Consider the following 20908-nt stretch of genomic DNA (forward strand, 5'->3'; position numbering starts at 1 on the left):
AGCAAGCAACAGTGAGAGGTTTTACTGTACGAAGCCACAAAGAGACAAATGAAAAGGAGAAAAGAAATAAAATCTGTCCTGGACCTCAGAGGTCACAGTATGTTTCCATCAGCAGATTATTAAGGTGTTTTTGTATCTGAGTTGACTTGATGTAAATACATTAATGACATGTTATGATTTTAGAAGTTTGCACATTTCTTCTTCTGTTTATCAGTTGGTACCAACAGGTGTGACAAGTCTTTGCCTTTTTAACTGTGTTGCAAATGTATAAAGTAGTGAGTCAGCCTTCAGTGGTAAGAAGAGGATTTTTTTATGATTCTACTTCCAGGTCTAGCCAGATGTTTGGGGTCACTGTGCTGTATACTGTAATTGTCCTCAGACTTCTTTATGCCTGTTCAGGCAAACAGGCTTTTACAGTTTTTAAAAAGTGGAAGTTGGTCTGAACACAAACATCGTCCAGGGTGTTTAGATGTTTTGATGAAGACTTGCTGGTTTAGGATCTGTGGATCTTGAGTTGTAAACTGATTCTTTGCATGAGGTTGAGTGGCTGTATGTGTGAAGGCCTGCTTGTGTAATTATACCATAAGCACGTCTCCATGTTTCTGTTATGTTTTGTGCTTACACTGTAGCCTGCTTGTGTATCTTCTAGTTAATGAGGTGTGAAGGTGGATGTTGCTGACTTTGAAACACTTCTATGAAGACGAAAACAGTAATTCCTCTCTGTCCTTCACAGTTAGGTATACAATGTATTGGTGAATTGCGGTTTGCATGTCTGGATTTGAGAAGAAAAAAATCCATCATAATCATGTATTTCAATGCATTTCATGAACTTCAGACGTTCTGATCGGATCTCATGTTGTCTTTGCGCCTCAGTAGTTCTGTGCCTTATTAAATCTAAAAACTTAAATCATTACACCACACTGAAAATATAATGCAAGCAAGCATTGCAGTTTGTGTGACTTGCGTCATTAAATGTATAATAGGGAGGACATTAAGGTGAATTTCAGAATTGAATTTAATATTTCATTATTTAAACATAATGTCTGGCACCATAAACCCTCATAATATAAAAACATTTACTTTACTATCGAGATAATGGACAAATGTTTCCAGTATAACTGTTGCACAGACATGCTGAGGCAATCTTTTCTTTTTAGTTTCTTCTTCTTGCCTCACAGTCTAAGTGATTTTCTCCTCTCTTTGTTCATTTCAGTCTTCAGTCCACTGCATACTTTCCTCTTCCTCCACATATCCTCACCGCCTGCATGAGGTATCACAAAGAAGATCTGCTTATTTTTCAGAAGACCTTTGGAGTTTTGGAACATCAGATCAAAGGAAGCAATTCTTTGTCAGTGTGTGTTTGTGTGTGTGAGGGAGAGATTATTCTGATATGAGTGTATTCCTGGGCTAGACAGGAGATCAGTTTTATTCTCACACTGTTCATCTCTTCAGTAAAAGGACTTTCATATCCAGACACTAATGCTCATGCTGTATCCAGGGATCAGTGGCCAGAACTGCTCTGTGCTCTGAAGTGAAAGAAAATCTAACTGAATGATAGAAGAAGCGTTTGACTTGTGGAAAAACGCTGCCTTTTTGGTCGGGGAGAGCAAAAAATCCTTTTACTGAAGTCAACTCCTGAATGAGGAGGATTAATAAATAAAGAAAATTGTGTTTGCTTTCTTTGACTTTCATCTGTTTCCAGGACGTTCTGACTGAAAATCTGGGGAAAACATTTTGGAGAAATAAATCTGATTCGGTTGTTTGCTCTCAGACTTTAGGTTTTGTAAGTTCACAATTTATACTATTTCATGTAAATTGATTTAAACATCAAACTAAAAGTTTGCCAGGGACAAGACAACAGGAAATTGAACTTTGAAAAACTATTTACAACAAATTCTACTAAACTTCTGTTGTTTTAGGTCAATTAAAATTTAGAAAATGATTTGTGTTTGTAAAATGCAAACACAAATAATCCACTGTGCTCTCTTATTAATTTAAGATTATTACAGTCATATTATAATTACTGTCATTCTGGATGACAGTACTTATCCAGAATGATGACTGTCTCTTTAAACAAGGACAGAAAGCCCAGCCGATGATGTGTTTTTGGAAACCTCTGATAGGTCACCTGACTCATTTCCAGATGCTTGAAGGCGTCACATTCATCTGTTCAAACAATTCTAGAGATGATGGGAATGTGCAGCCATCATATTACTCAGGGAGGTGACGGGTTCTGTATCCTAGAAAAGAACGAGTTCTGCTCCAAAGTGTGCAGATTGACCCCAGAACAAAAACAAAGACCTTTTGAAGATGTTGACTGAAGCTGGTAGGACAGAGTCATCATCCACAGTAAAAAGTATCCTGTACTGACATGGGCTGAAAGGCCACTCAGTGAGGAGGAAGCCATTATTCCAAACGAAACATTAAAAAGCCAGAATGCAGTTTGCAAAGGCACACAGTGTCTGGAGACATGTCCCATGGTCTGTCCTGATCTGAAAGAACTTCTAGGCAGATGTGAAAAGATGTGTGTGATGCAGGCGGTGCAGAAATCTGACCCCGTTCCACCAGTTGTGTCAGGAGGACAGAACTGGTGGAGACAGCATTACTTAGTTAATGCTGTCTGACTGAAAGGCCTCACAATAAACAATGCATCATGGTGACTGGGGCCTGTTCCAGCAGGAATGCGGCCCTCCAAAAACACAAAAACAGCAAAGTCTTTAGTCTGAGCTTGGCTTGGTCTCATAATTCCTCAGATCTCCTGTCCAATCAGTAATCTAGTGGATTATTTTCAGAAACAATTCTGCTTAACAAATTCTCCACCTGGCAAAATACAGTACTTACATCTTGGTTTCTGATACCACAGAAAACCTTTACAGGTACAGAGGAGTTCAGGCCTCCACTGATCAGAGCCGCTAAGGTTTTTTATTTTTATGCCTGGTTGATTGTATATTACAGCTGACATGTTAGGATAATTTATGGAGAAAGTAAGCAATTAAATGAAAATCCAGTTCAAAGTTGCAGTTCGCAACTTTTATAATAAAATGGGTTTTTTGTTGTTGTTTTTTTTTACATATGTATTAAAATTATCATAAAGACAATATAACATAGGACAGTAAATCTGTGAAAAGAATCGAGTTTGAACTTCAGAAGCCTCATTGCCAACCAGAAGGGAATAACTGAGAACTACCAATCAGAAAACATTTTCTGCATAAAGCAACATTTAGACTCTGAGCTTCACAACCCGACACACATTTCTCCACAGCTGCAGCTAAAGATCTCTTCAATAAATAACACAGACAGGGTGAAAAGGCCCTGGCAGAGTCCGGCTCTCCTTTAAACATCTTTGGGATGAGAATCGGACCATCAACGGGTTGATTTAATGGTACTATACAGCCCTCTAGTGGTGAGGTATTAACTTTCACTCTAAACCTAAAGTTTAGGTTTATTTTATTTTATTAGGTTTAAATTATTTTAACTACTCAGGATAGGAATCATAAGAGAATAGGAGCATTCATGGTTAATAATTTAACGTGTAAAATAATATTTGCTGATTTATTTCCCTTTATTATTATCTGACACAAAATCATATAAGATCCATTCAGTGCATGTTTAGAAATCAACTATTGTCATATATTTTACTGTAGACATTTTCAAAGTACAAATAGCTTTTAAATATGTATTTTACTCACAAAAAACAAAGTAAATTATGTATATATTTGTTCTTTATTTTAATGTAGTTGACCTTTTAACTAAACTTTATGGCCCCTTTTAGACTCATCCTGTTTAAAAGTTTTAAAAAAATAGTTCAAATTAAATTATTTTGACTTGACATACATTTGTTGCTGATGAACTTTCTGATGTGCTCAAAACATTTCTTACATTTTCTGAAATCAGTTGACAAAAAATACATTTTCTTTGTTTTGAGCTCTTCTGAGCAAAAACACATTAAAATACAATCATGTACAAATGACTCATCTGAAGTTTTCCTCATATAGTTTTCAAACAAAGAAACTGAGTTTCTGTAACTGCCACAGGAATGCTCAATATCTCACTATTATTTAATAAAAAATGATTAACAATAATTTCTGTGTTTTTTAATTGATGGTCAAACTCAACATCTGTAATGTTTCAAAAACATTTGGCTTTTTTTATAGCAGATTTTACATCTGCTCTCCTGCCATATGAACTTTAAAGCTCCTTAACAAAAGAAGATAAAAATTATTTTAAAATGAGGTCAAAAGTAAACAAAAAAAAATCTGCTCTTACCATTACAGAAATTACATATTTTTCTTACATTTCATGCCATCCTAGAAGCACAGATATCTTACATCTATCTGAACATAATGTAGAAAATATTACAGGGCAACAATTGTTTATTTTGAGCTAAATAAAATATGTAGACTGTTTGTGTTTTGTAGTAATAACTTAGAAAGCATAGGATGCATTTTTAGGTAAGGGCTTAGCATTTTAATCTACAAAGTTATGTAAAATTATATTTAATCAATAATATTTTTTTTGTGTTTAGCACTCAAATCTCTTTTAAAAATCCATAATAATTTATTTAGCAGATAAATAGCAACACTAATTGAATGACTGATCTGTCAATGCAGATGTTGGAGAAATCATGATGATAAATATGTAGAAAATTAAAGATAAGCAAGCAAACAATTTCTGAATGTGGGTCCTGCTTAGATGTAAGAATTATGAATAGTCAGTATATTGATTGCAGCAGGTATAATTCATCCAGTCATCTCTCTTAGAGGGACCAGTGGAAAACTATTCTCCAGGGGGTCCAACCAAAACTTCAATGTCTACGGGTCCAGAAAATCTCTAAAACCCTCAAGTCTTACCCTGAGGCAGGTCTAGGAGAGATAATCTGTCTAAGCTGGTGTCGAGAGAGACTCATCTGGCCTTTAACTATCTATCTACATTCCAAAAGTTACAACTATTAAAAAAGAGGATCATTTAATGCTAGCTTTGGACAAAAAGTTTTGGCTCTTTCCTCTTTTCTCTCCGAGTCCCTGGCGAGTGACGCTCTCTGTGGGCGACGGGCAGCGACCGCGTGCTGCTAAAACGAAACAACAACAAAGCGTGTTGACGTCACAGATCAAAGAGTTTAATCTCATACAAAGCAATCGACAACAAAGCTGCAGAGGAACAGAGATATGCATTTTCTCATAAAAATAAAAAACACACAAGGGGGAAGACATACAAACACAAAACAAATACAAAAAGGCAAAAATAGCGGCCGCGCTCTCTCTCTCTCTATCTCAGCATTGACCCAAATTTTATAGTCAGTGGGTGTTCCTTCAATTTAATATATGCAGTCAAGGCGCTCCGTTGTTCGACCAATTAGAAACTCCCTCAGGGACTCAGAAAAACTTGAAAACTCCCCTCATTGTGGCAAAGGTGTCTGTTTTTTGTCCAAGCAACAGGGCGGACCACTCCGTGCTCATCTCCGTCTGATACGGGCAGATCCCTGACGCCAAAAAGTCTCTTGCCCCTTCGGACTGTAAATTTTATTGCTGTGTCTGTCAGCGGGGGAGGAAAAAAGGGCCCTGCTTCGGCCTGCTCCTTACCGCATCTCAGACGAAACCTATTCCAAATCAGAGTATTGAATATAACTGTTACACATGTCGTATATTAGCTATATTAAACACCAAAAAATAATCATTTTTCTTAACACAACCTTTTTCAGTTAAGAAGCAATCAGCTGAGTAGCCCTTGCAACTGCATAACTTCAATAACCACTTTTGTTAACGGTAGCTCTCTCCCTATCAACAACGAGCATTTGTTACAGACTAGATCAGGGGTGGGCACTCCTGGTCCTCGAGGGCCGGTGTCCTGCAACTCTTAGATGTCTCCCTGGTCCAACACACCTGAATCCAACAGCTGAATCTCCTCCTAAGTGCAGTCAAGTTCTCCAGAGTCCTGTTAACGACCTCATTATTTGACTCAGGTGTGTTGAAGTAGAGATGCATCTAAAAGTTGCAGGACACCGGCCCTCGAGGACCAGGAGTGCCCACCCCTGGACTAGATCATTTTTAGTGGCCCCATGGTCATTATTTTACCAACACTAAAGGAACGTCTGAAGCCACCACATTTCTAGAAACATGTTCATAAGTTTTACACTAATTAGAAGAACCAAAAACAATTAAATGACTCAATTAATTTCACTGTCCACAAATCTCATTAGAATTTTAATGCATCTTTACTAAGCAAGCTTTTAGCAGGGGTAAATGACAGGTATTAATGATCACTGATAATCATCAATTATCAATGATTACAAATGAAGAATAAAAATCTAAATTGTTAAAAACCAAATCAATCCTCTCCTAACCTCATTCCCTAAACTGTGTCACTAATTTACTGAGTGAGGCTTTGGGGTTCAGTTCAACTCAAACCCAGATGACGAATGATCTCGGCAACAGAAAGCTTCAATGTCCTTGGTTAGGGTCTTGTCTTTGTGCAGCAAAATCATCTTCTGAATAGAAACAAAGCAGAACTGGTTGTTGTCCTTCGAACACTCAGATCTTCATCACTCCGTGACCTTTGTCCATTCTCCAAGTCTGTTGCAGCAGCTTTGAGATCTTTGGGGTTGAGCGCAGAGCGGCAGTCGAATCAGGAACCAGGGTTGAACCAGGGTGGAACCAGGGTCAATGGGTCAATGGGTCTTGTCCCCTTCTAGAAGTGCAGAGTCTTCCCTTGAGGCCCTCTGCTGGTCTTCTGTTTGCATCTTCTTGTTGGCTTGACTTCGGCACGGAGACTAATAAACAAAACCGTACCTCATTAGCCGCATTGACTCCTGAGGAATAAAGTTTAATTTCTAGCGATCAGCTTCTTGGGCTTGAATGCACCTAAGTGCGCCAGCTAATGCTTCCCCGGGCAACACATGGTCCGTGGAACAAAATAAAAGTTCCCCCCACATTTGAATGTACACTTAACCGAACTTAATGAGCATCAACACAAATTTACTAAAACTACCACACATTTAAACTTAATGTTTAATATTAAATAAACTTTAACTACTGCCACCTTAAACCAAACATCAAAACAATAAACCAGATGCAGTTGTCTTGACAGCAGCTACATCTTTCCACATCAGTCAACTCCTTGTTCACTTCTCATTTTGTTGTTTATAACTGACCATCTGGTTTTACTTCCTTTATCTGGTGGCTTTTCTCTCATCTGCTTCTGAGAATTTTTCCTCTTTGAAATTCTCCTGCCCTCCCCACTCAGCTCACATTCTGTTACTGGCCTCTGCTCTAATTATAACACAGTCCAAGAATCACATGCCAATGTACTTCACACACAATGTATGCTTATTTCAGTTACAATTTTATGTATGCTGTATGGTTATCATGAATCATTAAACATAATCATCTTTTTGATTCAATTCTGCAAACATAACTTCTTTTAATAATCATCTGAGTTTAATTCCTTTCACCATTTCACTCATCATGTTATTCATTTCTTGATCTGCTTTTCATTACATCAAACTCTCGAATTCTCTGTATAATCATCAATCAAAATTTGAGATTACTTATTTTATAATCATCAGTAAATCAAAATACAAGATTACTTATTTCTCCCAGTCTTTTTATGATCTGTTTTCTGCGTTGCCTGGAAAGATCTCACCACTTTATGCCAGTTTTCACAACAGAGCTAATAAAATGATTTCTGACACATGATAAATTATGATTAAACTGAACTCAGGACCTTTAGTTCCTAAACATCATTCATCAATCAAAGTAATAGTTCTGGATGAAGACTGCATTGAGGCCTCTGTAGACAGGGGAGAAGTTATAAATCAGAGCTTTGTCTTCTTCAGCAGGATTGGAGAAGCGGTGCTGGCTCTTCAAGGCTGAAGAAAGACGTAGAGAGAAGAAAATAACAAAAATAAAAACCTAAAAATGTTTGAACAAGGTTGCAGGTTTTATGTGTTACCTTCAGAGACGAAGAAGCTTCCAGTGTAGAAGCTGATTCGGACAGCAGAGACGGTGTGAACCATGCCGGGTTTATCTATCCACTCAAACGGACTCTTTTCAGGATGCCACTGCACAGCGTAGAACGGGTAGCGATAAGCTAATCAAAACCAGAAACACTGTTAGCATACTCTATTGCTGTTTAATTTAATCTGATTAATACGTTCAAAGTAAAAAAAAAAAAAAAAATCAATAACATGCTGACAATACAACTGAGTATTAGGGCTTTGCTAAGGAAATAAAAAAAACTAAAACTAAAATTATGACAATAAAGTCACATTATTATGAGAAAAAAGCCTTACCAGAAAAAAGTTATAGTATTATGTATAATACTAGACAATATTACATAATATTAAGACTTTATTCTAGTATGGCTTTTCTTATTATGTAGTATTGTGAGAAAAATAGTCTCATAATACTATGATTTTACTCTCATACAAGCATATTATTGTAATATATGTAATATTATATATATTTTATACTTGGAATTTTATTTTTTGCATTTGTTATTTTTTCTCAATCTGGCCCTAATATTCAGGAAAACCTTCTGCACAAGTTGTGCACATTATTGTGGGATGTTGGTGCCATCTAGTGGACATCACATGGTTTTTGAATGGTGAATATACAGTATATTGTATACTTTGAATTCAGTCCCGGTGTTAAAACCCATTGGAGTAACGTAAAAGAATGAAAAGTTATCAGGTCGGATGTGCCTCATAAAAGCAACTTAAAACTATAAAGGGATCAACAGAGAACGCTACCTTCCATGGTGGAGATGAATTCTTTCTCTCCATCGCTGTTGGTGGACAACACTCTGTAGAACATCTTCAGTTTGGCATTTCGGGTGAAGTTCTGTAGATTCAGGCACAAATTAAACAATGCCTTAGTTGTGTTGGTTGTTCCATGTGACAAGTGGACAGCAAAAATCTATGAGTGTCAGGAGAACCACGCTTTCCAATACCCACTGAACACCTCACCATGAGAAACACATATCTTAAGTAATAAAATGCATGTAGTTTGTTCATAAATATTTACCACACTTAGTGCATTTTGAGGTTATTATCATCGTAAGAAAGATGCCTAACTAGCAGTAGAAGTAAATTAATGATGGAATTAAGAGACTGAAAACAAAAATGTCATGAAATTTCATCTGAATAAAACACTGGTGTGGAGACGAGTTGGTGGTGCAAACCAGACAGCAGGAGTTCAAACCCCACCAACACCTTTAAAGCTCATGTCAGTCAGATTTACCTCCATGGATGTGTGGTAAAACATTTTAGAGATGAAGTTTGATCTGTCCAGCTGTCACAGGAGGGGAGAAGAAAAATCTAAAAAAAGCAGTAAATACCTGTATGGAAAGACTCCAGCTGTGGAAGTTGGAGGTGATGTTTTTATTAGCCAGAGACTGAAGCACATCCCTGGGAAAATTCCTGAACAAGCGACTGGACTGGGCCGCTGCAGGACAGAGACAGAGGAAATGTTCATTAATCTGTATAAATAAAGGTGAAATGAAAACAACATGGTTCAGTGGAATAAAGTCAGCCTAAAGGTGTAGCTGAGCTATATCTGCTCCTTTAATGGAGCAAAGTGTGCCTGTCCGTCTCTGCAGGAGGGCAACTTCCGGATCAGATTCTGGTCTGAGGAAATTTTGAATTAAATCAACACATTTAGAAAACGGCTTTGACTTACAGCGCAGTGTAAAAATATGAATAACCTTGTCACATTTTATTAAGTTACAACTGCAAACATCAGTGCATTAAAACATGATTTAAATGACAGGCTATTACAAAGTAGTTTGTAATTGTAGTGGAGGTTTATTTAAAAAATAAAATAAAATCTGAAAAGAAGGTAATTAAACCAATAATCTTAGCCATAAGGGTGGTGGTTCTGATTCCTCAGCATCCACTCTCCTGTATGTTTTAAGGGTTTCACTCTTGCCACACACCAGAGTATAATTGAATGGGTGATTAAGAGGCTTCTGCAGCACTTGATGGCAAGCTGAGCAGGTAATGCAATCAGCTGAATCAGGTTTGCTGGAGCAGAGTCATAAAAACAGCAGAACCTCAGGACCAGGACTGAGGACGCTCAGCCTACATACACAGCAGCAGTCCTTACACACAATACTGTGTATTTTATTATCCCAGCACACACACATTTTATATAACAGGTAGCATAAAAAACTTATGTTGTAGGTGAAATAGGATGTTCATAGTTTTTCCCTAAATATGCTTCTTTTTTTTTTAGATCTGGACTAACATGTATATTTTTAGATACATCAACACACAAAACAGTGTGACTGCAGCTTAAGCTTGAATTCAATGGCAACCATTGAATTCCATTGGTCATCAATCATTGAATATGTTTGTCAAACTTCAACTTTACAAACATACTGGAAATTCAAATCAAGTCTATTGAAATTAAATGAAAATGAATAATTGTTTGAAATAACATTTAAAACGGACAAAATGGAGCCTTGGCGAAAATTCAAACTGGGAGACTCGACCAGCTTCACCACATCATCTGATCACTACGCCCGACCGCAGCCAATCCGGACCGGAGCTTCACGCCGCTCCAGCCAATCGTCGTCCAAAGACGCCTTCAAAAGTCCAAGCTACCCTGGGGTCTTCCTGCTCGCCAGCCGTGCTTCGAACCTACGTGGACGCTTCTCCTACCTCTCCGACATTCAGTCAACAAGTTTCAGCTGCCTTCCGTCCGCCCAGATCCAGGGAGTATCCCTCACCGACCGGCTGCGCTCCTGTCGACTCCCCGCTACTCCTCACCAATCTAACCGCCCTCATCACGCCTTCTTTCGGCCTCCATCGGCGACGACGAGCGGAATTTTCCGTCCTCCCCTCGTTGACGTCGCAGTCCTCCGCTATCTGCCCGGTTCCCCGCTCCGGCTCACCATAGGCTGCTGCGGCTCATTGGCGCTGTCCCCCGCAGCAAGCGCTGGTTGTCTCCACGATCCGCCGTGGCTGCACCGACGCACGTCGGCTCTTCCTGCTCGTCCCACCATGGACTCGATCCGTTGCCCGATCGTCTCTCCCAGTTCACCTCCGAGAGGACGTCGCATCAGACCACTACGCCCACCTCCACCTATCTCGGCTCGCAGCTGGCTTGTCAGCCTCATCAACCCACAGCTTCATCAGCGCCCATTGGGCGTCGTCTAGGTAAGACGTACCTGCTCCTGACTCGTTCATTCTCCCTTCGCTTTACGTCTCTGTCAGCGTACCAGCGCCTTTAACTCATGTTTACCACGCCTCCTATCGCCGGTCAGTCTTGGCATTTCCAGGGTCGCGACTAGCTCGTTCCGTTAGTTCCCCGCTCAGGCCGCCGTAGCCCTCTCTTCCCTCTGTTGCTAAGATCGCTCCAAATTCTGTCAGTAGTTCCAGTTTGCATTTCAGCTCATTCTGGCCTCCGCCCCAGCTGCCGCTGGTCTCCTAATCGCAGCACCATTTTCTTTAAGCTTTTCATGACTAGTAGAGGGGATCCGCCTAAAGTTCCATATAAAACGCACCTGAAAACAAACGGAGTTATGGGCAATCTTTTATTTACAATTTCTCTTTCTGTTAAAAAAAAAAAAAAAGCCGTGCTGCCCCTTCTACTCCAGATCCATGCAAGCAGCCCATCCACACAGATGGCAGAGCGTCCGAGCGCTGCAGCTCCAAAATGGTGCAGTCATCAGGTGTCTGAAAGAGAAAATACCTTAACTGTGGACCCAGCAGGTAGATTACCCGAGAGCAGAGACGCAGCCTACCTAGATCCGCGCTTATATCTGGTGAACCAGGTGGAAACGTAACAATGCTGCAGGAACACACGAATGGCTTCATTAGTAGGTCCAGCATCCACAACAACCGCAATCCCAGCCATTGACCGTAGATGGCTTGACGATCTCAGTTGAGCAATCAGGAACACAAGCCACCCAGGCAGCCGACATACACGGGGAGAAACAGTCACGCACACACACCTTAGCAGCACCATCAATCACGGGGCCGCTCCTGGTGCACAATGCGGGGAGGATGGTTCTCCTTCCCCCCCAGTCGGGCCAATGTCGCACCCCGAGTAGTCTGATCATCAGAAGCCGCTCGTAGGTTCTCTAATTTTGCAGCTTCATCGCAGCCAGACCGGATCTCATCTGCGTACTTTCCAGTCGTCAATCTTAACCTCCACCCTCGAACAGTTAGCTTCACCTGCACAGCGATACAAACTTCACGAGTCCTCTCTCAAGTGATTCATAGTTCACAACGCCGCTCGCTCTGACAGCTTTCTTTCCTCGTCATCCATTGGTTCCGACCCATATCAAGGAGGCATACACACAGTTGGTACGCAGCCATGCGCGCTAGGTGGTCAGCGTCATCTGTACAGCCGTCAGTTCGATTCACGCGACGGGATAAAACCAGCCAACGTTCTTCTGGTAAATGAATGGTCAGTAATTACCGCTGGAGCTAGTCGTAGCCGACCACAAAGCTCGCTCGTTTAAAACAAGCCTCCCGTTCCCCGATAATCCGACTGCTTACCACCAAGCCGGACCGTCGCTGGCAATATGGCTCACGAAAATCTAACTTCCCTGTTATGTGGCCGATTACCTAAAAGCGTCTCGGTAATCCCTTTCTGTCGGTCGCTACCAGCCGTTGGAGCAGGACGTATGGCGATCCTCATTGGCAGGAAACTAAACTCCGGCCCGACGTTGACTCTCGGTCTCGTGTACGTGCTCTAGTCTACCGCGCAGTAGGAATCCTGACTTGTTCTACCCTTTTCCTTGCGTTCTCTAAAGAGCTTTTGGGGGATTTACAGGCCCCTATTATTATTTAGCGATCCAACTTCGTCTCATTGCCCCCAGCATACGATAAAAACAGTCCAGGATTTCGAGAATTACATCCATGCATTCATCCGTAGTTGCATTAATTAATTAATTAGTTAAGCAGGATTCGTATATCCGTACAACTTAATCATATTACAGCAGATCACAGGCAGCCAGTCTGCCCCTCCAGGTCCAGTTATAACTCCCACATCTGCCTCCGTGCAAAGCATTCCTACAGCTTCCCTTCTTCAGTTCTTTCCTACATCCGCAGTCTGCTCGCTGGAAGCAACTTTCACGCTAAGCTTTAGCAACCTACCACATCATCTAGTCTAGTCTGGTCGTCTAGTCTAGTCGAACCCCGCTGTGAATTTCTTCTCAAGGGATTTCTAAGCATAGCTCCTCTAATCCTGATAGCTGGAAACCCATCTCATTCCCATCACTTGGGAATCTCATCACTGCACACCAATCCGGCGCCTTCGTCCCCTACATCAGAGCTCCACTCATGCGCTTTCCTCCTAGCCTTCTATGGATTTCAGATACGGAGTGAGTTCACACTGCATCTAAAGTATTCAATCAGTTAGAGACTATCTAACTCGATACTAAATTCTTCCCTGACCACTACAACCGCTGCCCGTTTCATCTGCCACCTCAGACTGATCTCAGCTGAGATCCTCCCCCTTGCCACTTCTCGGGCCATTCTTTTAGAATAGGCGTTGCCTCATCGCCATCGTCAGGCGTCCCTTCAGCTTCTCTCCTTCAGCTCGGCCGCTGGTCATCCCCGGCCTTCTCATCCTATATCCTACCAAATCTTTCAGCTGTGCTCGAAGCTCCACATGCAATGTCTGCAGGTGAGCATCTCTCCAAATAACTGGTGGTGGAGCCCTAGTCATCGTAAATAGCTACTAAATGGTGAAATTCTTCTTTTTGTTCATTGGTCCCACAGTGACACTTAGTGCTTGATTTGTGCTTTATTTTGAAGAGCGGTAGATTTCTTCTTTCGTATTTTGTGTTAGGCACTTCCTGTTTCGCTAACCACACAGAGTCAGCATTAGAGCCTGAAGAAAAAGAAAATTTGTAAAATAGTGCTCTTGGAAAGCAGAATGAGGTAGGAATGTGCGCATTGTGTTTTGTGAACATTTATGTTTAATTATACATTATGTATCCTTTATTTATGCTACAGTTTTCACGGTGCCTGACAAGAAAGGTCAAGATTAAGCTGCACCCGTTCGGAACTCCCTGCATCTGGCTGTCCATCCCGAGAGGCCGCTACGTCACCTCTAACATTTATTTCACACCTAGGGAAGCTAGCAGGGCCCAACAGGCCCTCAGCCCTGCCGGCTTGGCCTCGCAGTCCATCACGTTGCTTCGCCATCAGTCCCGCCAGCGTGCGGGCCCCATCGCCTATCAGTCTCGTCAGACTGCAGGCCCTGACTGACGCCTATCAGTTCGGCAGACTGCAGGCCCCGACCCACGCCTATCAGTCTCGTCAGGCTGCAGGCCCGACTGACGCCTATCAGTTTCGGCAGACTGCAGGCCCAACCGACGCCTATCAGTCTCGTCAGACTGCAGGCCCCAACCAACGTGGTGCGCCTATCAGTTATCCGACTGCAGGCCAGCCAGGCCTCGGCCCGGCTCCCTCTTTTGGGGGGAAGACTATCCCGAGCTCGCCGAGCAGACCGCCTGCTCACGGCGATCCTCGGCTCACGGTCTTCTGCCGGGTCCGAGCGCCAAAGAAATTGTACCATTAAATCTTTTTAACTGCTATTTTCTTCTCTGTGTGAGTCTCTCCAGATTGAAATGTGTTTTCTGACTGTGTGAAGCAGTTTTATCAAGTTTCATATTTTACTCAAGAGTTTAATTTGAACAGACATGAACATGTATTTTCCAAGTTGAGACTCAACATGACAGTCAGCTTGTGACGCCCAAGAATGACTTATGTTGTTCGTTTTGTGGTAAAAGTAGAATAAATAATAGTTCCTCAAGATTTTTGCAATTTCACAATCATGGAAATTCATGTAAAATCAGCAGAACCCCGCATTTCTTTTCATGCTAATCCATTATGGTGAGCTTATTGCACATTTTCCCTGAAAATGGTCAAAAACATATTGGCTTTAAGTGACTGCTAATTCTCACCTGTAGGTGGCAGTAGTTCTTACTTCTGCTACACTGACGTATCAACCTAACTTGATGTCAAGTTAAAGTTTGTCATCAATATGACGAGTAACAACAACTGAGTGATTTAAGTTCTTCAAAGAACAAAATGTTTGCATGTCCAATATATATGCTTGTATGTAGATTTTGAAAGGGGTTAAAAAAATAACGCAAAATTCCTCTTAAATATTTTTAAAGTAGCGCCACATAATCTGTCATTTTGACTGCAAAGTATCACAAAAATGATTAAGAAATCCTGGAAGGACTGAAATAGAGAGAAGAATTATACCAGGTGTGAGAATGAGTGGCAGAGCCACAGCCTTGGTTTTGGTGAGAGTGAGCAGGTTTCTTCTGGCGGTGAGGACGGAGAGTTGCTGGAAGCCCTGGCATGTCCCCCAGATGGGGAAGTAATCCCCTGCATTATTGGCCTAAAAAGGTCAGAAAGTAAGGAATTACTAGATAACATTTATAGATGATGTGTAAAGATTGTTCTTTTGCTTCTATCCTGCAGCTAAGCAGGGATCACATGTCAGAGAATATCTTGAGGAGTTACTGGAGCTCAACAGTCTCGGCTGTATGTCAGACTTCATACCTTCAAAGCCAAGTTGTAAAAGATCCTGGCAGCTCGACTGAACTGGGATGTCTGAATGTCTACGTCTCCCCCCGGCAGCAGCAACCTGAAGGAACAGAAATGTGATAAATGAAGTCAAAAAACTGAGATTTGACAGAAAAAAAAATGATAGAAATTGATGGTGAATGTTTATGTCTTTCAGTGCATTCAGTCTCTATGGTTTGACATTAACCATGTGCAGTCCGTTTTCTCAGTATTTCATTCAAACTGAACAGGAAGATTTTTTTGCTACCTCTAGTGGTAGTGTTGGGAACTGCAAGAACACAACAGTTGACACACTAAATCAATAAAGTTTGCAAACTCTTTAAATATAATGAGTCTTATTTAGAGCCAGAATGCATTCTCCTAACTACACTGTCTGAAGAAAGGTCTTTGTTGACTTCAAGCAGCATTATGGTCTTTGATCAAAGTGTAGAGTCAGTAAACCTGGTTAATACATTTCACTCCACTGGCTCTTCAGTGATTCATCTGCAGCTGAGCTACAGCATGGAGGAAGAGAGGAAGACGTTTCAGTTGGTTTTATGCACATTTATGAGCCTAACTCCACCTTCTTTTCCATATGAAGCAGCTCTCATTTCATGATCAAACTGAAAAAACTAAAAATATCCTTTATATATAGAAGAGTAAGAGCATATAGAAGAATACTCACCCATTTATTGAGTTGAACATCTTGATATATTCTTCTTCTGTGCGATTGATCCTGCAGAACACAAAATACATATAAAGACAGTTGAAATCATTAAAAAGTTTTTTTTTTATTTATTTAGTACTATGAGCAAAAAGCAAACTAATCATATTGAAATACTAAAAACTGGTAAAGTATTTGTAAATATTTGCTGCGGTCAGCAAAATTCTCCAAATTATCCAGATGTCAAAATCCACCAGAAAAACCATGACAGAAGAAACTGCTGGTCAGATATGTACTGCTGAAGTGAATAGTGAGGAACAGGAATCAATGCTCTGAAATTTATTTTCAAGCAGGACTCCTATAAAAGGAGTCCTTTAAAACTACTTTTGAATAATAATTTGTAAACTTTTAAAGCTACATCTTTTGCACTATGTTCTTTGACAAAGGACCCAGAGTAATATCTTGTTATGTTTGATTTGAAGTGATGGCGAACAACAGTTGCCTTCCTGCTGTGGCACAATTTGACTCAGAGTGAAGGAGTCACAGTCCTACATCAGAAAACTGCTGTTGTTAAAACTTTAAAAAGCAACCATTCATTTCTTCTGCATATAGTCTGATTCATCAGCAAATAGTTGGCAACAGAGTTTCTTCAAAATAGTCCATAGTCTTAAGGTTACCATGGTAACCATGATTGGTGGTAAGCTGACCAGTATGTACAGGTGAGGGCAGTTTTTTTAACAGAGCAAGATGGGGTCAGTGCATATAATAAAGTTTGCAGTAACAGCAGTTGATGAAGACTTGACAGCAACCAGGTAAATGTAATAAAAAGAAAATAGAGAGAAATGTGATATTTTACCTGATTGGTGCGACCCTGGCTCCAGCACTCTCCAGGAATTTGATGTAGGAGGCAGCAATGTAAGAAGACCCTCGAGCAAACTGGTCATCAGGCAGATTTTCTTGTGCTAACACACCTACAGCCAGAAGATGACAGAATTACTGATATTTCACCAGTCAAAAAATGTTTATATCTATTACGTCATGATTATATTAGAGAAACACAACACAACTGTGTGACATTAAGAGACGAGTTACTGGAACGCATACAGTAGGTGTTTAAACATTTCTGAGTATTGTGCCTTTATAAAATCTACAAAGTTTTCTGTTCAACTAAAACCCAAACTATAAGAAGCAACTAACTAAAAATATCTGTAAAAAAAGTTTTTTCCCCTTTTATATTTCATATTGAGTGAGTTTCTTAAAATGTAGCTCTTTAATGAGACTTTGGTCTAATCTAGTTTATCTTCTATTTCAACACCTGAATTTTGTGAAAGTGCATCTTTGTTCACTCATTATATATGTAAAACTAAGCTCTAAGAATAAAATTATTATCCACAACTCTATGTATTTTCATTTGGTGGTTGAGCGTATGATTTGGTGTTATGTAACATACCAACAAAAAAAACATGCAGTGTCCTAACCCCTTCAGCTGTTCAACCTTTTTCTCTGCCCTGTCATACACTGACATGTTCAGCTGCAGAAGTGGAAAAGTGAAAACGGACACATTGATTAAAACATTATTTAATAAGACTATGATACTTTGAAGGAGGACAAGCAAGTCTAACTCATCTTATCTTCCTTTCAGCTTTTCCCTTCAGGAGTCGCTACAGTGAGTCATCTGTCTCCATATCGTTCACATCTTCCTCTCTCACTCCATCCATAAATCTCCTCTTTGGTTTTCCTCTAAGTCTCTGACCTGGCAGTTCCCCAGTTCCTTCCTCAAAATCTTTTGACCAGTGGACTCACTATCCGTCCCCTAACATGTCCAAACCATCTTAGTCTGGCTTCTCTGACTTTATCTCCAACACATCTGACATGAGCTGTTCCTCTGATGCATTCATACTGGATCTCATCCCTGCTTGTTACTCCCAAAGGAAACCTCAACATCTTCCTCTGTGCTACCTGCAGCTCTGCCTGTTGTCTCCTCATCTTTACCACTGTCTCCAAACCAAACAGCATCACCTCTCAGCAATGTCTTGTACATCTTTGCTTTGATTCTGGTTGATATGCTTTGGTCACACCTGACACTTTTCTCTTCTGTCACTCCTACAGCACACCTTACCACAGTCTTACAGCTCTCACACATGTCCTGCTTCACTCTCACATACTTCTGTGCTACTCCAGACGTCCTCATACAGTACAGTACCATACCCTGCCATAAACTTTCTCTAGATCTATAAAAACATGACATTCTCTGTACTTCTCTACTAACATTCTCAATGCAACAACTGCATATGACATGAAACCAAACTGCTCTTCACTTCTGACCTTAGTGAACAAGTCTAACAGGTCAGACATGAAAAAACACAAAAAGCAGTCCTCAGCATGATTTGCAGAAACATGACACTTCTATAGATTGTCATGCTCTGAGTGATGGCCACACACCTCTAACCACAGTGACTAAATGTTTAACTCAACTCTGCAAAGTCTTTCTGCACCTCTGACCAAAGATGTCTTCTTTAATGCTGAAGCTTTGGGATGAAATCCAAAATTAGTCACATTTTTAAATAACCCTGACCATCAGAAAAACAGACAAGCTCCAAAGGTTGTTACTTGACCTTATAAGAGCTTCTGCAAAAGAGACTTTCTAAAGTTTCAGTTTCAATATCTACCTTACATTTTAAGATTTTGTTTAAAATGTTACTTTTTGAATGTGTTTGTTGCTAATCAAACTTGATTTAGTTCATTCAGGAAGTATTACTGATAAAATGCAGAATTATTTTACCATCATGTTTTTTTTTTTAAAGCTCAACAGTACTTCAGCACCGCCTCCATTGCTCCCCACATTCAGACACCTTTTCTCGAACATTCCCGAAATATTACATAAGAGCTATGATAATCCGATGATCACCCTGCAGGCGCTTTTTGGAGGAAAATAAATGACAGCTCATGTTTTACCGATGATGGGTCGGTCGTTGGGCTGCTGGCTGCTGGCCGCGGCGCAGAGAAGCGGCCCGCAGAGCAGGTAGGCGGTCAGCACCGACAACCCCGCTGCAGCTGGTCCACGCATGGTTCCAAAGTCTGCAAAAAACGAGAATTTGAAGGATGGACGCTGAGCTCACAGACTGACGGTGGCAGGTATAATCACAGTATGTAGGAATACCTGAGCCCGGATGAAATCCAAAGATGCTTCGTCCTGGTGATAATGCTGGTGCTGAATGACCGAGAGCTGAGTCTGGCTGCTGCCGCTGTCTCTACCTCTCTGTCAGCGTCACCGCGTCACGTGTGAGAGGCGCTGACCAGCGTCCTGGCTGCACAGGTAGACTCAACGTCGCAACTTCACATGAGTTTGCGTCACCGAAACGTATGGCACGAAGAGCAGAAGATACAGAAACATACCAGCCTATCAGCAGAGAACTGGAGAGAGTAGAAACCTCTGATCTCTGAGGCAACTTCCTCTGAAAGAAGAAAGGTAAAAGTCATCTTGAGCAATGCTGTAGTAGTTGTTTGTGTGACACTGGGTCTTGCTCATTAAATAATGATGAAACGTTTCGCTTTGATCATTACACAAATCTTGTACACTGCTGTGAGAAAGTACAGCTCCACTTTCTCCTGTTTTTACCATTTTCTGTCACCCCAAGACATTATCAAACCAATTTTGTATCAGAAAAAAATGTGGGAAAACGTTTTTTTATTTTATTTTTTCCATTTGCTAAATCTTGAACTGAATCTACATAACCAACCTCTTTTTGTTTCAGTTTTACAACCCACACCCACACCTGATGGTTTCCAGAATCAATAAACCTCTCAAACAGTCTAGCTGGTTGAGTGAATCATCTCAAAACGCAATTCATCTTCTGCTTGGATTTGAAATAAATACAACAATAAATGAGAAACAATGGAAGTGAAAGAGAAAACATAGAACAATAAGGAGTTGGTGCCTGGTCAACATTACCCCAAGAATGCATCACCCTCTTGGAGGATAAGTGTTTTATTACCCTCCACTTCACCCGGGTGTCCAAGAGGATCTTTAAAAAGTCCAGCAATTTTAGATCACACATATTATGCACTGCAAAACTTTGTCAGTGTTACCGTCAGACAGACAGACAGACAGACAGACAGACAGACAGACAGACAGACAGACAGACAGACAGACAGACAGATAGATAGATAGATGGATACTCCTTAATGCTTCCTCTTTCGTCCCTTCACTCACAGCACAATTCAAATGCAGAACTATTGCAAAATATTTACAACCAAGTGCTTCTTTAATTCCTTCTTATCGGAACCCTGCAGCTGTGAGCAGAAATCTATCTGTTGGCCAACTTCTTGATGCATTTCATTACTCTTCCAGTAAACTTCTGCGTTTTCATTTTTTGTTGCTTCAAAATACATTCACAGCAGAAATAAAGAAAAAATAATTTTATTAAGAGGTGTGATGCGCTATAAGTAAACAATATTACAAGAAAACTGAGTATGAAACTGCTTTACTGTGTGTCATGAGGAAGTTGCAGTAGCCTAAACTGTCCACAAGAGGTCAAACTTCTCCACTAAACCTTCCGTATATTTTCGTTTCCGGTCAGTGTGTGAATGTGTTGTATTCCTCTGCATGGTACAAATTCTTTGAAATATTAAGATTGTAAATGAACATGAAGAGCAAATTCTTTTAGATAAAATCAGATACAATCTAGTTTTTTATGAAAGCTGAAATATGG

General features: G+C 40.6%; 1 protein-coding gene across 1 annotated transcript; it reads right to left on the bottom strand.

Annotated features, from left to right (window-relative positions):
• Positions 1 to 6192: 6192 nt before the first annotated feature.
• On the bottom strand, positions 6193 to 19594 carry LOC102227572 (gamma-glutamyl hydrolase-like). Its single transcript, XM_023325718.1, has 10 exons — positions 19357 to 19594; positions 19152 to 19274; positions 17053 to 17167; positions 16218 to 16268; positions 15530 to 15614; positions 15227 to 15365; positions 9334 to 9440; positions 8747 to 8837; positions 7948 to 8085; positions 6193 to 7864 (listed from the first exon to the last, which is right to left on the bottom strand). The coding sequence occupies exons 2-10, from the start codon at positions 19261 to 19263 to the stop codon at positions 7743 to 7745; spliced, it is 960 nt and encodes a 319-aa protein (XP_023181486.1). The 5' UTR covers positions 19264 to 19274; positions 19357 to 19594; the 3' UTR covers positions 6193 to 7742.
• Positions 19595 to 20908: the final 1314 nt, after the last annotated feature.

This window comes from Xiphophorus maculatus, chromosome 20 (assembly GCF_002775205.1).
Source record: "Xiphophorus maculatus strain JP 163 A chromosome 20, X_maculatus-5.0-male, whole genome shotgun sequence".
NCBI classification, from domain to species: Eukaryota; Metazoa; Chordata; class Actinopteri; order Cyprinodontiformes; family Poeciliidae; genus Xiphophorus; species Xiphophorus maculatus.